At 41.3% G+C, this 16,050-nt stretch overlaps 1 protein-coding gene across 1 annotated transcript in view; it reads right to left on the bottom strand.

Annotated features, from left to right (window-relative positions):
* col4a3 (collagen, type IV, alpha 3) overlaps window positions 1–16,050 on the bottom strand; it is a 44,927-nt gene that overhangs the window by 9,306 nt on the left and 19,571 nt on the right. The window contains exons 15-39 of the mRNA XM_053507152.1: window positions 15,431–15,493; window positions 15,009–15,053; window positions 14,640–14,693; window positions 14,181–14,222; window positions 13,464–13,545; window positions 12,931–12,966; window positions 12,658–12,822; window positions 11,770–11,859; window positions 11,476–11,571; window positions 11,185–11,255; window positions 10,896–11,081; window positions 10,574–10,742; window positions 9,569–9,661; window positions 9,305–9,409; window positions 9,123–9,217; window positions 8,878–9,028; window positions 8,644–8,757; window positions 8,259–8,426; window positions 8,016–8,105; window positions 7,752–7,886; window positions 6,845–6,943; window positions 5,809–5,898; window positions 5,507–5,646; window positions 265–391; window positions 72–152 (exon numbers count right to left, since the gene is read on the bottom strand). Of these exons, the coding sequence (XP_053363127.1) occupies window positions 72–152; window positions 265–391; window positions 5,507–5,646; window positions 5,809–5,898; window positions 6,845–6,943; window positions 7,752–7,886; window positions 8,016–8,105; window positions 8,259–8,426; window positions 8,644–8,757; window positions 8,878–9,028; window positions 9,123–9,217; window positions 9,305–9,409; window positions 9,569–9,661; window positions 10,574–10,742; window positions 10,896–11,081; window positions 11,185–11,255; window positions 11,476–11,571; window positions 11,770–11,859; window positions 12,658–12,822; window positions 12,931–12,966; window positions 13,464–13,545; window positions 14,181–14,222; window positions 14,640–14,693; window positions 15,009–15,053; window positions 15,431–15,493 (2,587 nt within the window). The remainder of the gene's footprint in view (window positions 1–71; window positions 153–264; window positions 392–5,506; window positions 5,647–5,808; window positions 5,899–6,844; window positions 6,944–7,751; window positions 7,887–8,015; window positions 8,106–8,258; window positions 8,427–8,643; window positions 8,758–8,877; window positions 9,029–9,122; window positions 9,218–9,304; window positions 9,410–9,568; window positions 9,662–10,573; window positions 10,743–10,895; window positions 11,082–11,184; window positions 11,256–11,475; window positions 11,572–11,769; window positions 11,860–12,657; window positions 12,823–12,930; window positions 12,967–13,463; window positions 13,546–14,180; window positions 14,223–14,639; window positions 14,694–15,008; window positions 15,054–15,430; window positions 15,494–16,050) is intronic.

Raw genomic sequence — 16,050 nt, 5'->3', positions numbered from 1 at the left:
GTAACATTGATTAATAATTATAAACATTATTTTAAAAACGACACATTATCCATATTAATTTAAGGAAATACCCGGTGGCCCTTTCAATCCTGGTCCACCTGGGGGGCCTGCCTGTCCGTCGACACCCTTCTCTCCAGGATATCCTGGAGATCCTGAGAAAATTATGTTAACAATGTGTTTAGTACTTTGTATGGCCAAAAACACAACAAACTTAACTAACACTATATATAATAAGAGAAATAGCAAAGACTAGAAAAAAAATGCCTGGAAGGCCTGGTAGTCCTGGGTCCCCAATGTCTCCGCAAAGCCCTTCTGATCCGGGACCACCAACAGGCCCACGCATTCCTCTTTCTCCTTTCTTTCCTTTAAGACCATGTATGCCTGGATCACCCTGACAGACACAAAGAGAGCATTAAGTGTCTGAATTATAATAAATTTTAGTATGATTCGATTTATTATGTACAGTATATACATTACTTGACTTTTACATCAAAAGCTGAGATGGGAGTTAATTATTATTAGTGGGTTGTTTTTTTAAGCGACAATGCACACAGACCCGAAGCAGGAATCAAACCCGGAACATTTTTTACTTGTCACATCGAGATGAGATTCTATTTCCTTATCTTTGTCTTTTCTTCTCCCTATCCCTGATAGCTGGTGCTATCTAAGGTTCGCAAGCCACCTGCAGAGTCTCTTGGCCTATAAAGGTGTGCACCCAGGTGTCACGAATTTCTCCTGACTACCTTGATGGCAGCGTTGCCTAACAACCGCGTACATGGTAGGCCATGGATCTACCTGTTTGGATTTGCCTGTTGCGAGATCCGTGGCGTTACACATATAAGGTAAGAGTAGTAAAGACTGTGAGGACTATAGATATATATTTTATATCTTTTATATATACAGTACAGTATACACAGTAAACGCAAAATTATTCATACCCCTTACTTAAAGTTACTTTTATTCAACCAGCAAGTTTTTTCTTGATTTGAAATGACACAGGCGTCTCCCAAAAGATAATAAGACGATATACAAGAGGCATCATTGTGAAAAAAAAAATATTAATCATCTTTTATTTATATAACAAAAAGCTGCATGTCCAAATTTATTCATACCCGTCTTAATAATCAATAGAAAAGCCTTCATTGGCTATTACAGCAATTAAACACTTCCTATAGTTGCTGACCAGCTTTTTGCATGCCTCCACTGGTATTTTTGACCAATTATTTTGTAGCATGAGCATATAAACTCCTTCAGGGTGGAGGGTCTCCTTGCCATCACCCTGATCTTCCTCTTCTCAATTGGATTTCAGTCCGGACTCAAAACATTGATGCTTTTGTCTGCTAACCATTTCTTCACCACTTCTGCTGTGTGTTCTGGGTCATTGTCGTGCTGAAATGTCCACTGGTCCCCAAGGCCGAGTTTCTCTGCAGACTGTCTGATGTTGTTGTTGAGAAGTTTGATGTATTGCCCCTTTTTCATGGTGCTGTTTACTGGGATTAGGTTCCCTGGTCCACCGGCTAAAAACACCCCCAAAACATCAGGTTCCCACCATCATGTTTGACAGTGGGGATAGTGTCCAGGTGAGCATTTGCGAAGGGAAAGCAGGCTTTTGCGTGCCTTATCTGGAGGCGTGGTGTCCTCCTTGGTCTGCGTCCGTGGATCCCAGCGGTGTGCGGCGTCCAGATTTATCAGGATGGCCTTGTGGTTGTAGCGCAGCCACATAAAGGGGCATTTTTAATAGCAGGGAAAGGGTTACGGAGCTAATGCGGCTCACCTGCACTATGAAATGGGCCCTATATGGTTTTACTTGTCCCCATAGACAGTGTTGGTCACAGGGTAAGCTCTCGCGAGCATGCGTGATCGCAACGCGAGGGAACCCGGAAGCGGCGTCGGGTCACGTGTGCCGGTATAAAGCCGGAACCGGCAAGCGGCCCGGGACGGAGAGATGAAGCAGCGCGCTGCAGGTGGAATAGAGACAGAGAGATTGTTGTTTGCCGTGGATTACTTTTCCTTAGACTCACATCAATTCCCATCTCCTTCCGTTTTCTCGTGCTCCCGGATTTACCATCATATACCGGTGAGGCCGAGCCATCTCTCCCGTACACCATTTCACACACAACAATATCATTGACTCTGGACTATCATACACACACACACACACACACGCTTACACTCCACCCCTTTGTTTATATTTGTATATATTTTGTATATATTGGTTTTTGGTGCACCTTGTTTGTTTGTTTGTTTGTATGTTTGTTTTGTTTAATACACTTTGGTTTGGTTTACATCTAGTTTTCTGTCGCGTCTTATATTGTCCCGCCTCGGTTGCGCAATACCGGAAGTGCAAGTTACAAGCCCATATTTTGATTCTCGACCCCGTAGCATAGTAACTAGAGATTTTAATAAATCTAAGCGTTACATAGTGGTGGCCGGTACAGGGAGTCTGTTTGTTTGGGTATTTTCCCGGTGTTGTGTGACTTTGGGGGGCAAAATAGACGCTAACATGGCTAGCGCGAATGCTAACGCTAGTAGGGCCGGGAGGGCCAACTTTGTTGTTGCGAGGAATAGTTTGTATGATGTAGATGTTGACGATGTAGATACTTGTGGGACACGACGTGGCTCCACAGCCGAAACATCTTCTATGCTTAGCTCATTGTATATATCTGCTAGATATGAGGATGATGATGTTGTAAAAACGATGCAGAATGAACTTGAGCAATGTAAGATGGATGTGGAGGCTATGTCTGAACAAGTGGGTATGTTGGAGAGGGGTTTTAAAGAATCCATAAACAGCAGTTGCAATCGGGAAATCAGTTTCCGGCAGGCAGTGGATGCCAGAATCAACGAGTTGGAACGCTACTGCCACGAGTCGGAACGCTACTGCCACGAGTCGCTGGAGAAACTGGAAAGAGCCATAGCTGACTGTTTTCTGCGCCGTGATGTCATCTGGGAGAAACAGATGAAGAAACTGCGCCTCTCTAACTCACTCACTAACCACAAGTTGCTAAACTACACTCCTGCATCTACACAAACTCCATCCCTACATTCCTCGGGATGGCCAAACACTGCATCCACAAAGAAGGCCGGCAAAGGCGCGAAAGATTTTCGGCAGAAGGAGGGTGCCCAACACAGCCAGGAGAAGGCGAAGGAGGGAGCCCCAGAGCCCACTTCTGCCCGGGCCCAGGCCGGACCCTCCGACGCCCAGCCCCTCTCTGCACCCTCTCAACTCTACTATGCCGTGCCACGGAAAGCGGAACCTCCAAACTTCAAATCAGAGCTGTCCTCGGCTCCACCCAGAGACCTGGCGGAGGTGGAACGTCCAAAGCAGGAAGGTCTCCAGGTGGCTCTTCTGGCCACTGTGGTGGATGCCGGAGAGACCCAGAACCAGGGGGTCTCCTTTGAACATCACCAAGGGGCGTTACATCGTAGAGTGCCGAGGAGGAAGAAAGGAGCTCTCCAGCTGGTAATCCCGCCATCACAGACCCAGACGTTCCTGCAAGACTTTCATCGAAAGCCAACAGGTGGCCACCGGGGGGGGCTAAAGACACTACTGAGCCTCCTAGACGTCGCCTGGTGGCCCTCCTTCCGCAAGGACGTCTGGCGGTACGTGGAAACCTGCAAGGTCTGCCAGAACACCCGGAGCCGGGCCAAGGGAACCAGGGGCCATTGGAGATCGGGGGAAGAGCCGGGAGCTACCACCTGCCAGACCGCCCCAGGGACAGCTGCAGCAGCCTACCACCCAACAACACTCCACAGACACAACCACACGTACAGAATCAATCTACCCAAGGACCACAGCGGAGGAAGAGACTCAACTACCACCAGAAAGTCAGCCAGCCAAAAAGGCCAGCTACCTCAATTCCCGGCAGAACAAGGCGCCAGAGCTACCGGGCGAGCTGGTTTGGCGACGGGCACCCTCTCTTTCCTCTGCCCATCAAAACTTTTCAGTTGAGCTAGCGCCCAAGTGGGAGGGACCAGCAGAAATAAAAAACAAAATAGGACCAAATAATTACACAGTGTCTTGGGGCAATCCACAAAAAATTGGTACAGTGAACGTGGTTAACCTGAAGCGCTTTTACGGACGTTCTCCTCAGACGCCGGAGGCTTGGCGGGGGGGGGTCTATGTAGCGCGGCCACATAAAGGGGCATTTTAAGTAGCAGGGAAAGGGTTACGGAGCTAATGCGGCTCACCTGCGCAATGACATTTGCCCGATCTGGTTTTATTTGTCCCCATAGACAGTGTTGGTCACAGGGTAAGCTCTCGCGAGCATGCGTGATCGCAGCGCGAGAGGACCCGGAAGCGGCGTCGAGTCACGTGCGCCGGTATAAAGCCGGAAACCGGCAAGCGTGCCGACACGGAGAGATGAGACAGCGCGCTGCATTTTGGATTAGAGAAAGAGAGCTTGGTTGTTGTCACGGTGGATTATATTCCATGAATGGAGTAGTCTTCATTGGACACATTTAGTACCCTTCTCGTTCCGTTTTCTCGTGCTCCCGGATAATACATCTTTTACCGGTGTGGCCGAGCCATCTCTCCCGTACACCATTTCACACTTACAATAACAATGACTTGGACTTTCATACATCCGCACTCACACACACGCATACACTCCACACACTGTTTATAGTTGTATATATTTTGTATATATTGTTTAGTTGGTGCACCTTATTTGTTTATTTGTCTTTTTCATTTAATACACTTTGGTTTGGTGGTGAAGTTGTTGTCGTGTGTCTTATCTTGCTCCGCAAAGATTGCGCAACACCGGAAGTGAATAATAATAGCCCGTATTTAGATTCTAGACCCCGTATTAGTGTAATTAGCTCTAAAATAAAACCTGAGCGTTACATGTTGATACTTGGATGCTTTTTTACCTCTCTCATTATCCTCCTGGCCAGCACAGGTGTCACTTGTGGCCTCCGACCACGTCGTCTGGGATTTTTCACAGTGCATCTTGCATTTTTAAAAAAAATACTGTGCACTCTAGCCACTAGAACTTCAAGACTTTTGAGCAGCCACAATGTGCAGCCACAGGTCCTTAGTGAGCTCCTTAGCAATAACTGTCCAGAAACCAACAGCAGAGAGCTTCAGTTCTTTGTATTTTCCCATAGATCGTGATAGATCAGTATTGAATCAGTTTGCAAAGGGAATGAGTAATTTTGGACATGCCACTTTTTGTTTAAATGTAAATAATAGCTGAGAAATATTTTTCTACACATTGATGCCTCTTGTACATCGTCTTATCATCTGGGAGTTACGTTCTGTTTGGCGTTTTATACTTTACTGTCATTATTCCATATTCTGTGATCTGGGTTTGTTGGCTGTATGAAAAATCTAAATATTTTTGCTTTAAATGAAAGATACGATAAGTAAGATTTGGACAGATTTATATTTAAAGTAACTGCAATACTGCTTGCAATTTTCATTTAAAGAAATCATTTTGTCTGTTCTGTAGAAGAGTGAAATAATTATAGAGTAAAATATAATAACTATCAAAAATAAATGCACCTTCTCTCCAGGCAATCCTTGCTTTCCTGGTCCAGGGCAACTTGGTTCACCTTTAATGCCTTTTTGGCCATTTTCTCCTGGAATACCAGGGTCTCCCGGTGGTCCGTTGTGACCAGGTGTCCCCTTTTCACCCTTCGGGCCTGGAAACAAACAAACAAAAAGAAACTAATATTGTGGTTGAAGTGGATATGTCTTGCTTCTATTTAAGAATGTAAGCACAAGACGTCAGGTACCACTGAATAGAAGTGTATATGCTTGTTTGTGTGTGTATGTGTGTGTGTGTGTGTTTGTGTGGGTGTTACCTGGCAGACCAAAAAATCCCACTTCTCCCACACAGCCAGGGTAACCAGGTTCACCTGGCAAGCCTTCATAGCCTCGTTCTCCAGGAAGGCCTGAGAAAAAAAGCAAACGTATAAGGGTGCAAGGGATGAGTCCATTTAATCTGGTTGTTAAGCATAAACATGCATTTTCTTATCATAGTTGGGTATGACAGCAGCTTGTCCAGGATAAAGTATAAACTGAAATGATGTTTGTGTCAGCAGTAGTGTTATGGTCCATGTTTTTTTGCGACAGGATGTATCATTACATCACTACGAAACTATAATGCCTTAAAACTTTATATCATAATAAGCTGTACAAAGAGAGAAGAAAAAGCTAATGAAATCACTAATGTGATTAAAAAGTAGTAATGCTAAGGCAATGAAAACAAGATAAAAAAATATAATTGCAAAGCAGCGATCATCAGGCCCAAGTACCTGTGCCATTGCTGGCCTCCAAAAAGGCCCGGCTGCTGGCGAAAAAGCATTACACTGTAATGTCACTCAAGGTGATGTCACTATTTAGGATGATGGAGTTATTACCAACATTTTCTCACAGTTGAACCATATGAGATATCAAAAGTCCCTTTGCAATTTTGCATCTTCAATTTCTTGACATCATACTGGCCTGGTTTGGTGGCGATCGTATAAATTACTTAGGAGGAGTATATCAGATTCTATTGGGTGCAAGTTGGGTCCAAAATAAATGGGAAGACCATGACATGCATCAGAAGTACGAATATAAGTTGTTAAGCAAAATGAGATCTACAGTAAATGTGGACTAGGTTTCACATGAATACATGAAATCTACGTAGCAAAATCTTGCTCAGGCGTCCTAATAGCAGCAGATTCCAACCTGTTTGCTAAGATTCATGACTTGAAAAAAATTCTCCGAAAAACAAAAAGGGTCCTTCACACAGTGATATACTGTAAGAAGCAAGCAAGCAACAGCCTGGGAGTCAGAAGGTCAGTCAAAGGGTTTAAGTCTATAAATGAACTGTGTTTTAGCTTTGTTTTCTACCTGGTGGTCCAGCATTGCCTAGTAATCCATTTTCCCCACAGCTGCCAGCTGTTCCTTTGATGCCTTTGTCCCCTTTAAGCCCCGTCAGACCAAGAAGACCTGAAAGTGACCAAAAAGAAGGTTAAAGATCTTTTTCAGCATTTGCCCTCAATAAAAAACACCAGGACTGTAATTAACCAGACTGTACAATATCCTTAAATATTATCGCTTTTCACACTATGAGATTCTCCCAATATAATATTGGCTCAACTGAGATTTTTTAGGATTTTCGAACATTGCATCTTTGTTGGCATTTGCATTTGTGTGTGCATGTATGCATTCTTCAGCTAAATCAGGTTAAACACTGTACAGAGTAAAGACAACTTTACTAAACACTGTGCCTCTTGTAAGAACATAAAAAATGTGTCATATAATAAAATTTAGATTATTATTATTATTATTATTATTATTATTAATGCCAGAGCTCACACACTGGAAAATCACATTCAAATTTTTTTTAAGTTGATTTCAAAGTAATTCGATTTTACTACTGCTGTAGTTCTTCCTCGTCTAACTGCCTTTTTTTGGTGCCATCTTTAATGTTAAAGACCACGATGTAATTTGTTGTTAAGGGGAGCTATCTATGCTAATTACATGCTAATCCTGAGCTAATCTTATGTGCCTCCAATGTGAGCTCAAGTAGGATTGCCATTCAGCTCTCCTGGGACTATTAAGAATGTTTGATTTATCAGATAAGAACAATGTTGCTACATACTGTAATGCTGAATTAATGATAAAAATTTTTTTTTTAAAGAAATCAATTTCAGGGCAATCAAGAAATGGTAGCTAGTTTTTACTCCCCTACCCTGTACCTACACTACGCCATGCCCTGCAGGATTTAGTATTTAATGAGGATTATTATAATCACCCATGTCTCCGGGGTCTCCAGGGTCTCCAGGATTGCAGAAATTCTGTGGTTCTCCTTTAGGACCTGGATTCCCTTTGTCCCCCTTTGCGCCTTGTGGACCTCTGTGACCTGGTTGTCCATCAATGCCTGCCATACCTAAGCAGAAATGTTACAAACATAATAATAATTCATTCTTGATGTGTAAATCTAACAGTCTATGATTATAAACATAAATATGATCGTTATAATGTGTGTGCAAGGGTCTATACAGGGTATATACTGTACCTTTAGGTCCATGTGGTCCAGGGCATCCAGGATTTCCAGGAGGTCCAGGATATCCAGGGTTCCCATAAGGCCCGTCATTCCCACGCGGACCTGAATGTACAGAACCATACATCCAAATCTGAACGATACCCATATTATCATCCTCAAATCTGTAATGTGAGCTCAGTACTATTTTCCAGCCAAGGAGAATGTGCATGATTGTGAGTGTTTGTGCAGTGTACTGTACATGAGTTTACTGAGTACCTGGGCCTCCAGGCATGCCATTCTTCCCCTTGAATCCCTTTAGTCCCGCTAGACCAGGTGGACCTGCTTCTCCATTAGAACCAGGTTCCCCAAATGGCCCAGGTAAACCAGGTAAACTTTGCCCCTTACATCCAGGCTCACCCTGCATCCCTTTCTGACCCCGGCATCCTGAACATTAAAGGTATTACATTACAGTGTTATAATGATACTGTTAAATACATCTCACATGATATAGTTCCTATAACTCCTCATTTAGACAGCTAAACTCGTGACATGAAACTCACATACTGAATACATTTCTCCTTATGCATTACTCACATTCTTCACACATATCATAATATCATCAGTATTATATTTAGGGATAAAAGCTTACAAAATATCTCACCCGCCACTCCAGGCATTCCTTTCTGACCTTGAACTCCTTTGACACCTGGACACCCAGCAGTACAGACTCCAGTGGGACCAGTAACCCCTGGTTGTCCATCCAACCCTGGATCACCTGATGTCACCAAAAGAAGGGCAAATAAATAAAAACACACTAAAATGTAACATATGTACATCAAAGGTACAGTATATTCACAGTTCCAGGAGTAAGAGCCACATTAAAGATATCCATTACCCTTAGGCCCTGGAAATCCATCTCTTCCTGGTTGTCCAGGAACTCCAGGGCTTCCTGGATAACCTGAATCACCAGTAGGCCCAACTTCCCCATCATCTCCTGGAGGTCCTCGTCTGCCAATGGGCCCTGGATGGCCAGGAGATTCGTCGCCCTTATAAAAAATTAGATGAAGAGTTTACTGACATGTTAAATGTTGGGGTACTCTATGTGTAAAGATTATATACTGCATAAGTCATCATTCTGACCTTTATCCCTGGCAATCCAGATTGTCCGATGGGTCCTGGGCAACCAGCAAGCCCAATGCCAGATGGACCTTGAATGCCTTGAAAGCCTTTTTCACCTGAAACAGGTTGTAAAAAGAGATATGGTGATTAGTTTGGAAACACATTTCCTAACTAGTCACAGGTACACACACAAGCACACTAACCTTTAAAACCAGGCAGTCCTGGTAATCCTGGTAGTGACGGTCCCTTTTCACCTTTCTCACCACAAGGTCCCTGAAGCCCACATAACCCTTTTTGTCCCACACATCCTAAATTGACCACACAGAGAGAGAGAGGAAGAGAGAGAGAGAGAGAGAGATCAAGTGTAAAAGAAAATGTGTGAAGTGCTGGGGAAAATGCATGGTCTCTAAAATATACAGAACCTGATCATATTCATTTCATCCATCACAATCACAACTTTAACATACCTGGCTCCCCAGGTAGACCTTTAGGACCCTTTGCTCCACATTCCCCTGGGTCTCCTTGAATTACAATCACCGTACCAAGGTCACCTTTTTCACCTGACACACACATCCAAAATGCCTTTACACTTCCTTAATAACCAAATAGTACAAAATAAATAAAAGTACAGTACACTGTTTAAGGGTTACCTGCTTTCCCAGACCATCTCATCAAATTACACCCCTGCCTCTTCCAGTTTTATTTATTTGTATTGTATATGGTATTGGTTCTACTAGTCATAATAAATGAACGAAAGCAGGAAGTGGATCACACAGTTCTACACAAGCATCATACAGTACAGTATATACGCTTGTTAATTAATATTGTGTTTACAAAAGTCTTGAACCCCCTCAATTTGTTCATATGTTGCTTCCAAAAAGCCAGACTTTCTTGTATTTTAACATAGTCTTGACAAATAGTTTTCCATTTTTGAATCTAATTTTGAGATGAGAGGGGAAATGAGGTTGCTGCTGAGGTTGTTACATAAACAGTTTTTTGGATTATAAACACTTTACAGTAAAACATTTGTTCACATTTCTTTCGTTTTATCTACATCACTTAATTCAGTTAAATTTTAATACGAAACAATAAGGCAATATAGTGGCTTAGTGGTTAGCACTGTCGCCTTGCACCTCCAGGGTTCGGGTCCAATTCCTGCCTCTGTGTGCATGGAATTAGTCCAACCTATGCTTGGTGGTTTCTCCAGGTACTCTGGTTACCTCCCACAGTCAAAAGATGCAAATTAGGCTAAGTGGCATTCCAAAATTGCCTGTTATGTATGAGTGAGTGTGTGCCCTGAGATGTATTGGCACCCCATCTAGCGTCCAGGTCCCTGGGACCGTGTATACAGGATAAAGCGGTATAGACGATGGCAATAACTATGATGAAAAAATGAAGGGGGTTAATGACTTTTGCACAGTATTGTATCCTCCCCTGATCCCATTCATGTTTTCCACAAATCCCCCTCATACCTGGATCTCCAGGATCACCTGGCAGGCCACGTACACCACAGCATCCCTTCTCACCAGCTACCCCTGGTGGTCCGACCCCAGGGCAGCCCTGAGGTCCTTTTTCACCAGGGCATCCTGGTAATCCTGCAGATCCATAATCACCCCGGTCACCTTTATCCCCGAATGGACCCTGAGGAAAAATTAAGAACGAACAAACAAATCAATACATTCAACCATTATAGTCTCACATAAATTTCGAAGTATTGTATTCCAAAGATCTACCACATGCTCTATTCCAACATTAAAGGTCTGCTCTGATACTATGAGATGCATCCACACTGACCGGATTGCCCTTCTCTCCCTTTGGGCCTTTAAATCCTGGTCTTCCTGGCACCCCATTCTGTCCATTTCTCCCTGCGCTCCCCTCTAATCCTGGGTCACCTTGGTCCCCATCATCCCCAGGTCCTATAAAGCCAGGGTCTCCTTTTTGTCCCTGATTCCCAGGCATGCCTGGATCACCAATCAATCCCTGTGTTTTAGAGTAGTTATGTTAATATACTGTACAATTTGCTTGAGTAATAAACAATTGTTATACTTTAAAAACAAAAAAGTCTAAATCGCTTATGAATTACCGGGTTGCCAGGTACACCGGAATGCCCCTTAACCCCCATTGATCCTTTTCTGCCAGGTTGTCCAATTGCACCTGCACATGAGTAGAAGTACAACACACAAGAACAAAAAAAAACAAAACATAAAAGTGATTAAACCTGTGCTTCACAACATCATCATCTCCATTATTGTGCAAATCCAGTTAGAAGAAAACAAAACCACTGTGGTCTACATTCTGTTTATCTGACCCTATTAGCTTCTGTGTACATTAGATAAGGGTTTCTTAATTACTAACTTATTAATTCTCTCTCTACCTGGAGGTCCATGTGCACCACGTGTTCCAGGTGGCCCCGAAGGTCCGGAGCTCGGGCCCACATACTGGCACACGCTGCAAAGTTCTCCTTTCTCACCTGTTAATAAAACACATTGGATGGGGTTCTTCTGCAGTCTTACTAAGTCTAAAATAAAAAGCTAAAATAATGTCTAGCATTGCCAATAACATGGCAATGTTTTCACATTTACACAATGCTGACAAACTATGTATTTCAACACAATTCATGCAATTTGATAATAAACAAACTGCTAAGGTACAATCTGGAGACTCTTACCTAGTTCTCCAGTTTCTCCCCTGTCACCACTTGGCCCTTCTATGCCTTTGTTTCCGATCACACCTGTTGGGCCCTGACGTTCATGAATTTCTGTAAATCATGCACTGAAGTTTAGATACATTTATACATGATTATAAACACTGGGGCTTAAATCTGTTTGACAGAATTTAATGAAATTACAAAAAAAGTGCAATTTTGCATAAAAGCAGACATAAGTTACTCAACCTTACAAAATTGATTTTCTTTGTATTAATTAGTTAAACAGTGAGTTCGCCATACATAATAATATTACTGATTGTCCAGGCAAACTAGGTGGCAGAGTGGCACAGTGGCGTGGTGGTTAGCACTAACACCTTGCACCTTCAGGGTCTGGGTTCGATTCCCAGCCAGGTTCAATTCCTGTCTCTGTGTGCATGGAGTTTGCATGTTTCCCCGAGCTTGGTGGGTTTCCTCCAGGTACTCCGGTTTCCTCCCACAGTCCAAAGATCTGCAGATTAGGCTAATTGGTGTTCCCAAATTGGCTGCAGTGTGTGAATGAGTGAGTATGTACTGTACGATGGGTTGGTACCCTGTGCCCTAAGTCTCCTAGGATATGTTTAAGAGCAAGCTGCATAACATATTCAAGAGAAAAGTATGAACTCAGCCTTATGACCCGTTATTTATCCTGAATACAAGATAAAGTGGTATAGATGGTGAGTGAGTGTATTGGTAAGCTAAATGTGCTCTCCAAGAAGTCAAGTAAAATGTGTCAAAAGGCTGTGTTCATACTTGTTTGTGTTATGAAGCTTGCCTTTAAACATAAATTGAGAATTGGAATGGATGTGGATTTTGAAAGAAAAAAAAACTGTACAACAAAGATTTGTGTAGATCATCAGTTTAAATCCTTACCTGGTAGTCCTTTAGGACCCGGGTCACCGCGAGATCCGGGTTTTCCCTGAATTCCAACCGGTCCTATTGGCCCGATCAATGGAGGTGCTGGTTCTCCCTTTTCGCCCTTAACTCCACTGAAGCCTGGGGGACCAGGATCCCCACATTTTCCAGGTACACCTGGCCCTGGTTTGAGAGAATGAAATGCATGGATTCTATTTTGCTCTAAATGACACACCTGTTAAATGATGAATGAGTTTCTTTTTGATATAAATAAATTGAGAAAGCCTTTACCTGGATCACCTGAATTTCCAGGAAAACCACTCATACCTATATAATTAATACATACAGTATATCTTTACAGTCAGCTCATAATAAAAAACTAAAATAAAACTACACTACATAATAGATTCCCAAAATACTTTCTGGATACTGGATAATGAAACTAAAACGCCTGGTTTTAGACCACAATAATTCATTAGTATAGTGTGGGGCCTCTTGTTGCGGCCAACACAGCATCAATTTGTCTTGAGACAAATACAGATACAAATCCTGCAGGATGGCCAGAGGGATTTTGAGCCATTCTTCTTGCAGAATAGTGGCCAGGTGTACTATAGTGACTGTACAGGCCATGGGAGATGTTCAACTTCACTTTCATGTTTATCAAACCACTCTGTCACCAGTCTTGCTGTGTGTATTGGTGTGATTCAGGCTGGTCAAATGTAGCCCCATGAAACCTCCAACACTAAACTGGCCAGTGTTTCAGTTTCATTGTCCAACTCCTCTATATTACCTAAACATTTATTTGTGAATTGTCTTCACCTTACCTTGAGGACCTTTAAAGCCAGGAAGTCCAGGGACGCCTTTATGTCCTCTTTGGCCTTTCTCAATTGTATTTCTTGCAATACACTATAAACATAGAGATAAACTGCTTGACAGGATGCCAGTTTAGTGGAATTTTGTCTTGCCTAGTCACTAGGTGTTGTTTACATGTATGTAATGTTCATATTTTATTTTGGAGATTTACAAAATACAGGACGGTACACAAATAAAATAGATGCATGAATATCGTGACAGGCAATGGCGACTGGTAGTGCAACAAGAGGACATAATAGGGCCATAATACTGATGCGATTGTAAATAATTGTGCAAATTATATAGCAAATTTCCGCTGGAATGAAATGTTATGTCTTATTCTTGTTTTCCAGCTGTTTTCCAGCTTTTAGTTACAGGTACCTCTTTAAAACATGAAAAAAGGACATTGGAGGAGTGAATACTCAAGGAAGGCACTTTCATACATTTAGCACTAATACACTAATCATATTTCCGCCAGCCGCAGTGAGTATTAATTATTACTGATGTTACTAATGGATGACAGGTAATGCCTGATGGATAGGAAATACAAAAAAAATATTTAAGCCGAATACTTAACGACTGAATAAATGCAAATGTATGAATTTAAAAGACATTAATCAAGGTGGAAATCCGTTCAGCATTAAGCCTTAAGGTAGTCTGTAGATGCTGATGTTTGGAAACTAACTCACAGCTCCCGAAGCACCAGCGCAACCTCTGTCTCCTTTCTTCCCCTACACACACACACACACACACACACACACACACACACACACACACACAAATACATTGCATTATGTTGGCAAACAATAAGAGCATCACTATGTGTGCAGTATCAAAGTATTAAGATAATACCTGTGAAGTACAGTGCAGTCTCACATTAGTATTATTATACAGTGTCTCTGACGTATGATGCACTATTACTGTTTTAAGATGAAGGCGAATTGCTATGTATATCCTATGCACTACAACAGCAGAACAGTGCAGTATTAATGTAGAATGGCAATGAGCAACAGTAACATGTTATAGTATGACACAGTACAAGTGCTTAATCACTGCAGTACTTTTTCTTGACAATGTATTGTGTTATTGTGGTTTTTTAAATAAAGGTAAGAAGTCTATTGTTTTAAAAAACACAATTGTTTGCTGACCTTCAAACCAGGGTTCCCCGGAGGTCCTCTCCATCCCCTGATCCCGGGAAAGCCCTGGGGACAATGAACAATGAAATAATAAATAAATAAAGCACACTTGAAATTTAAGAAGGTAACAGGCAATACAGACTACTGGTATTTCTATTTAAATTTTAGTAGTCATATCAGTAGTATATTTATACAGTATAATTTCGTATTTAAGATAGGTAAATATTTCATAATAAAGTTTTTCTTTTAGGAAAGTGAGAAAGTAAATTAAAACTTGGTAATGGTTAAAATGTAAAAACAGAAAGGCATAAAACAGAAATAAAACTATACAGATAAAAAAAACACAAAAACAGTCCTTTGTTAAAATAGTTTTATACTTACATTATAGCCATACTCTCCCTGAAACCCTTTTTGTCCAACTTCCCCCTAAGAAGCAAACACTTTTTGTATTAAAACTAAAAAATATTGAAACATATGCAGAAACGATAAAAATAACAGGAAAGAGAAATACTTCTTGTAATTAATGCATTGGCCTATATTTAATCTGCTGAGTATTAAATTAAAAAAGAAGGAAGAAGTAGAATAACAATGTTGATGATGATGATGATGATGATGATGATGAATAAAAAGAGATAAAATCTAATTTAGGAAAATGAATATCTGACAGACAGTAAGAAAAAAAAATGTATGGTAATTTATGGCTAAAAATAAATTATGAAAATGAATTAATAAACCGAATCATGCAGAAAATGGAAAATGACTGAGAAATACTATGAATAACAATCATCATACTCAGCATTTACCAGATCTCCTGGATCTCCTGTTCCTCCTTTCTCTCCTTTAAGGCCGTGAGGTCCTGGGTTGCCCTAGAATATTAATATAAAATATACAAATATTTTATAAACCAAAATAATTAGATGTTTTTACAAGTCAGCAAATCCCCCAGTAATCAGGAAAACATGATATCTGATTAGTTAGTATTAGAAACTAGAAATCAAACGCACTGCCCTAAATACAATGATATAAATTGCTTTTGACAAAAAAAATAAAGATTTAAATATCTTTACTGAATTCTACTGGAAAAAAAATTCATCAGACCTGCAAATGTCTGATATACAGTAGTAATAATATACAGTATGTAGTAATAATATAACAGGTTTATTACATTTATTTGTTTTTAAAAGTCCGTACATCAGAGACTTTGACTATCTTTAAACGACGACTCAAGACTCATCTGTTTCTCCAGTACTTGGACTAACCCCCCCCACCAAAAAAAAAAAAAAAAAAAAAAAAAACCTCTTCTTAGTTGTGTTGGACTAATGGCACTTAGTTATTAACCTAGTTAACCCAGTGTAAGTATGTATCCAATTATGTAAACATTAAAGCACTTTTTGTAAGTCGCTCTGGATAAGAGCGTCTGCCA

Source organism: Clarias gariepinus, chromosome 11 (genome assembly GCF_024256425.1).
Source record: "Clarias gariepinus isolate MV-2021 ecotype Netherlands chromosome 11, CGAR_prim_01v2, whole genome shotgun sequence".
Lineage (NCBI taxonomy): Eukaryota > Metazoa > Chordata > Actinopteri > Siluriformes > Clariidae > Clarias > Clarias gariepinus.
The sequence above is the reverse complement of the archived record's forward strand: the minus strand, read 5'-3'. Positions and strand labels throughout refer to the sequence as shown.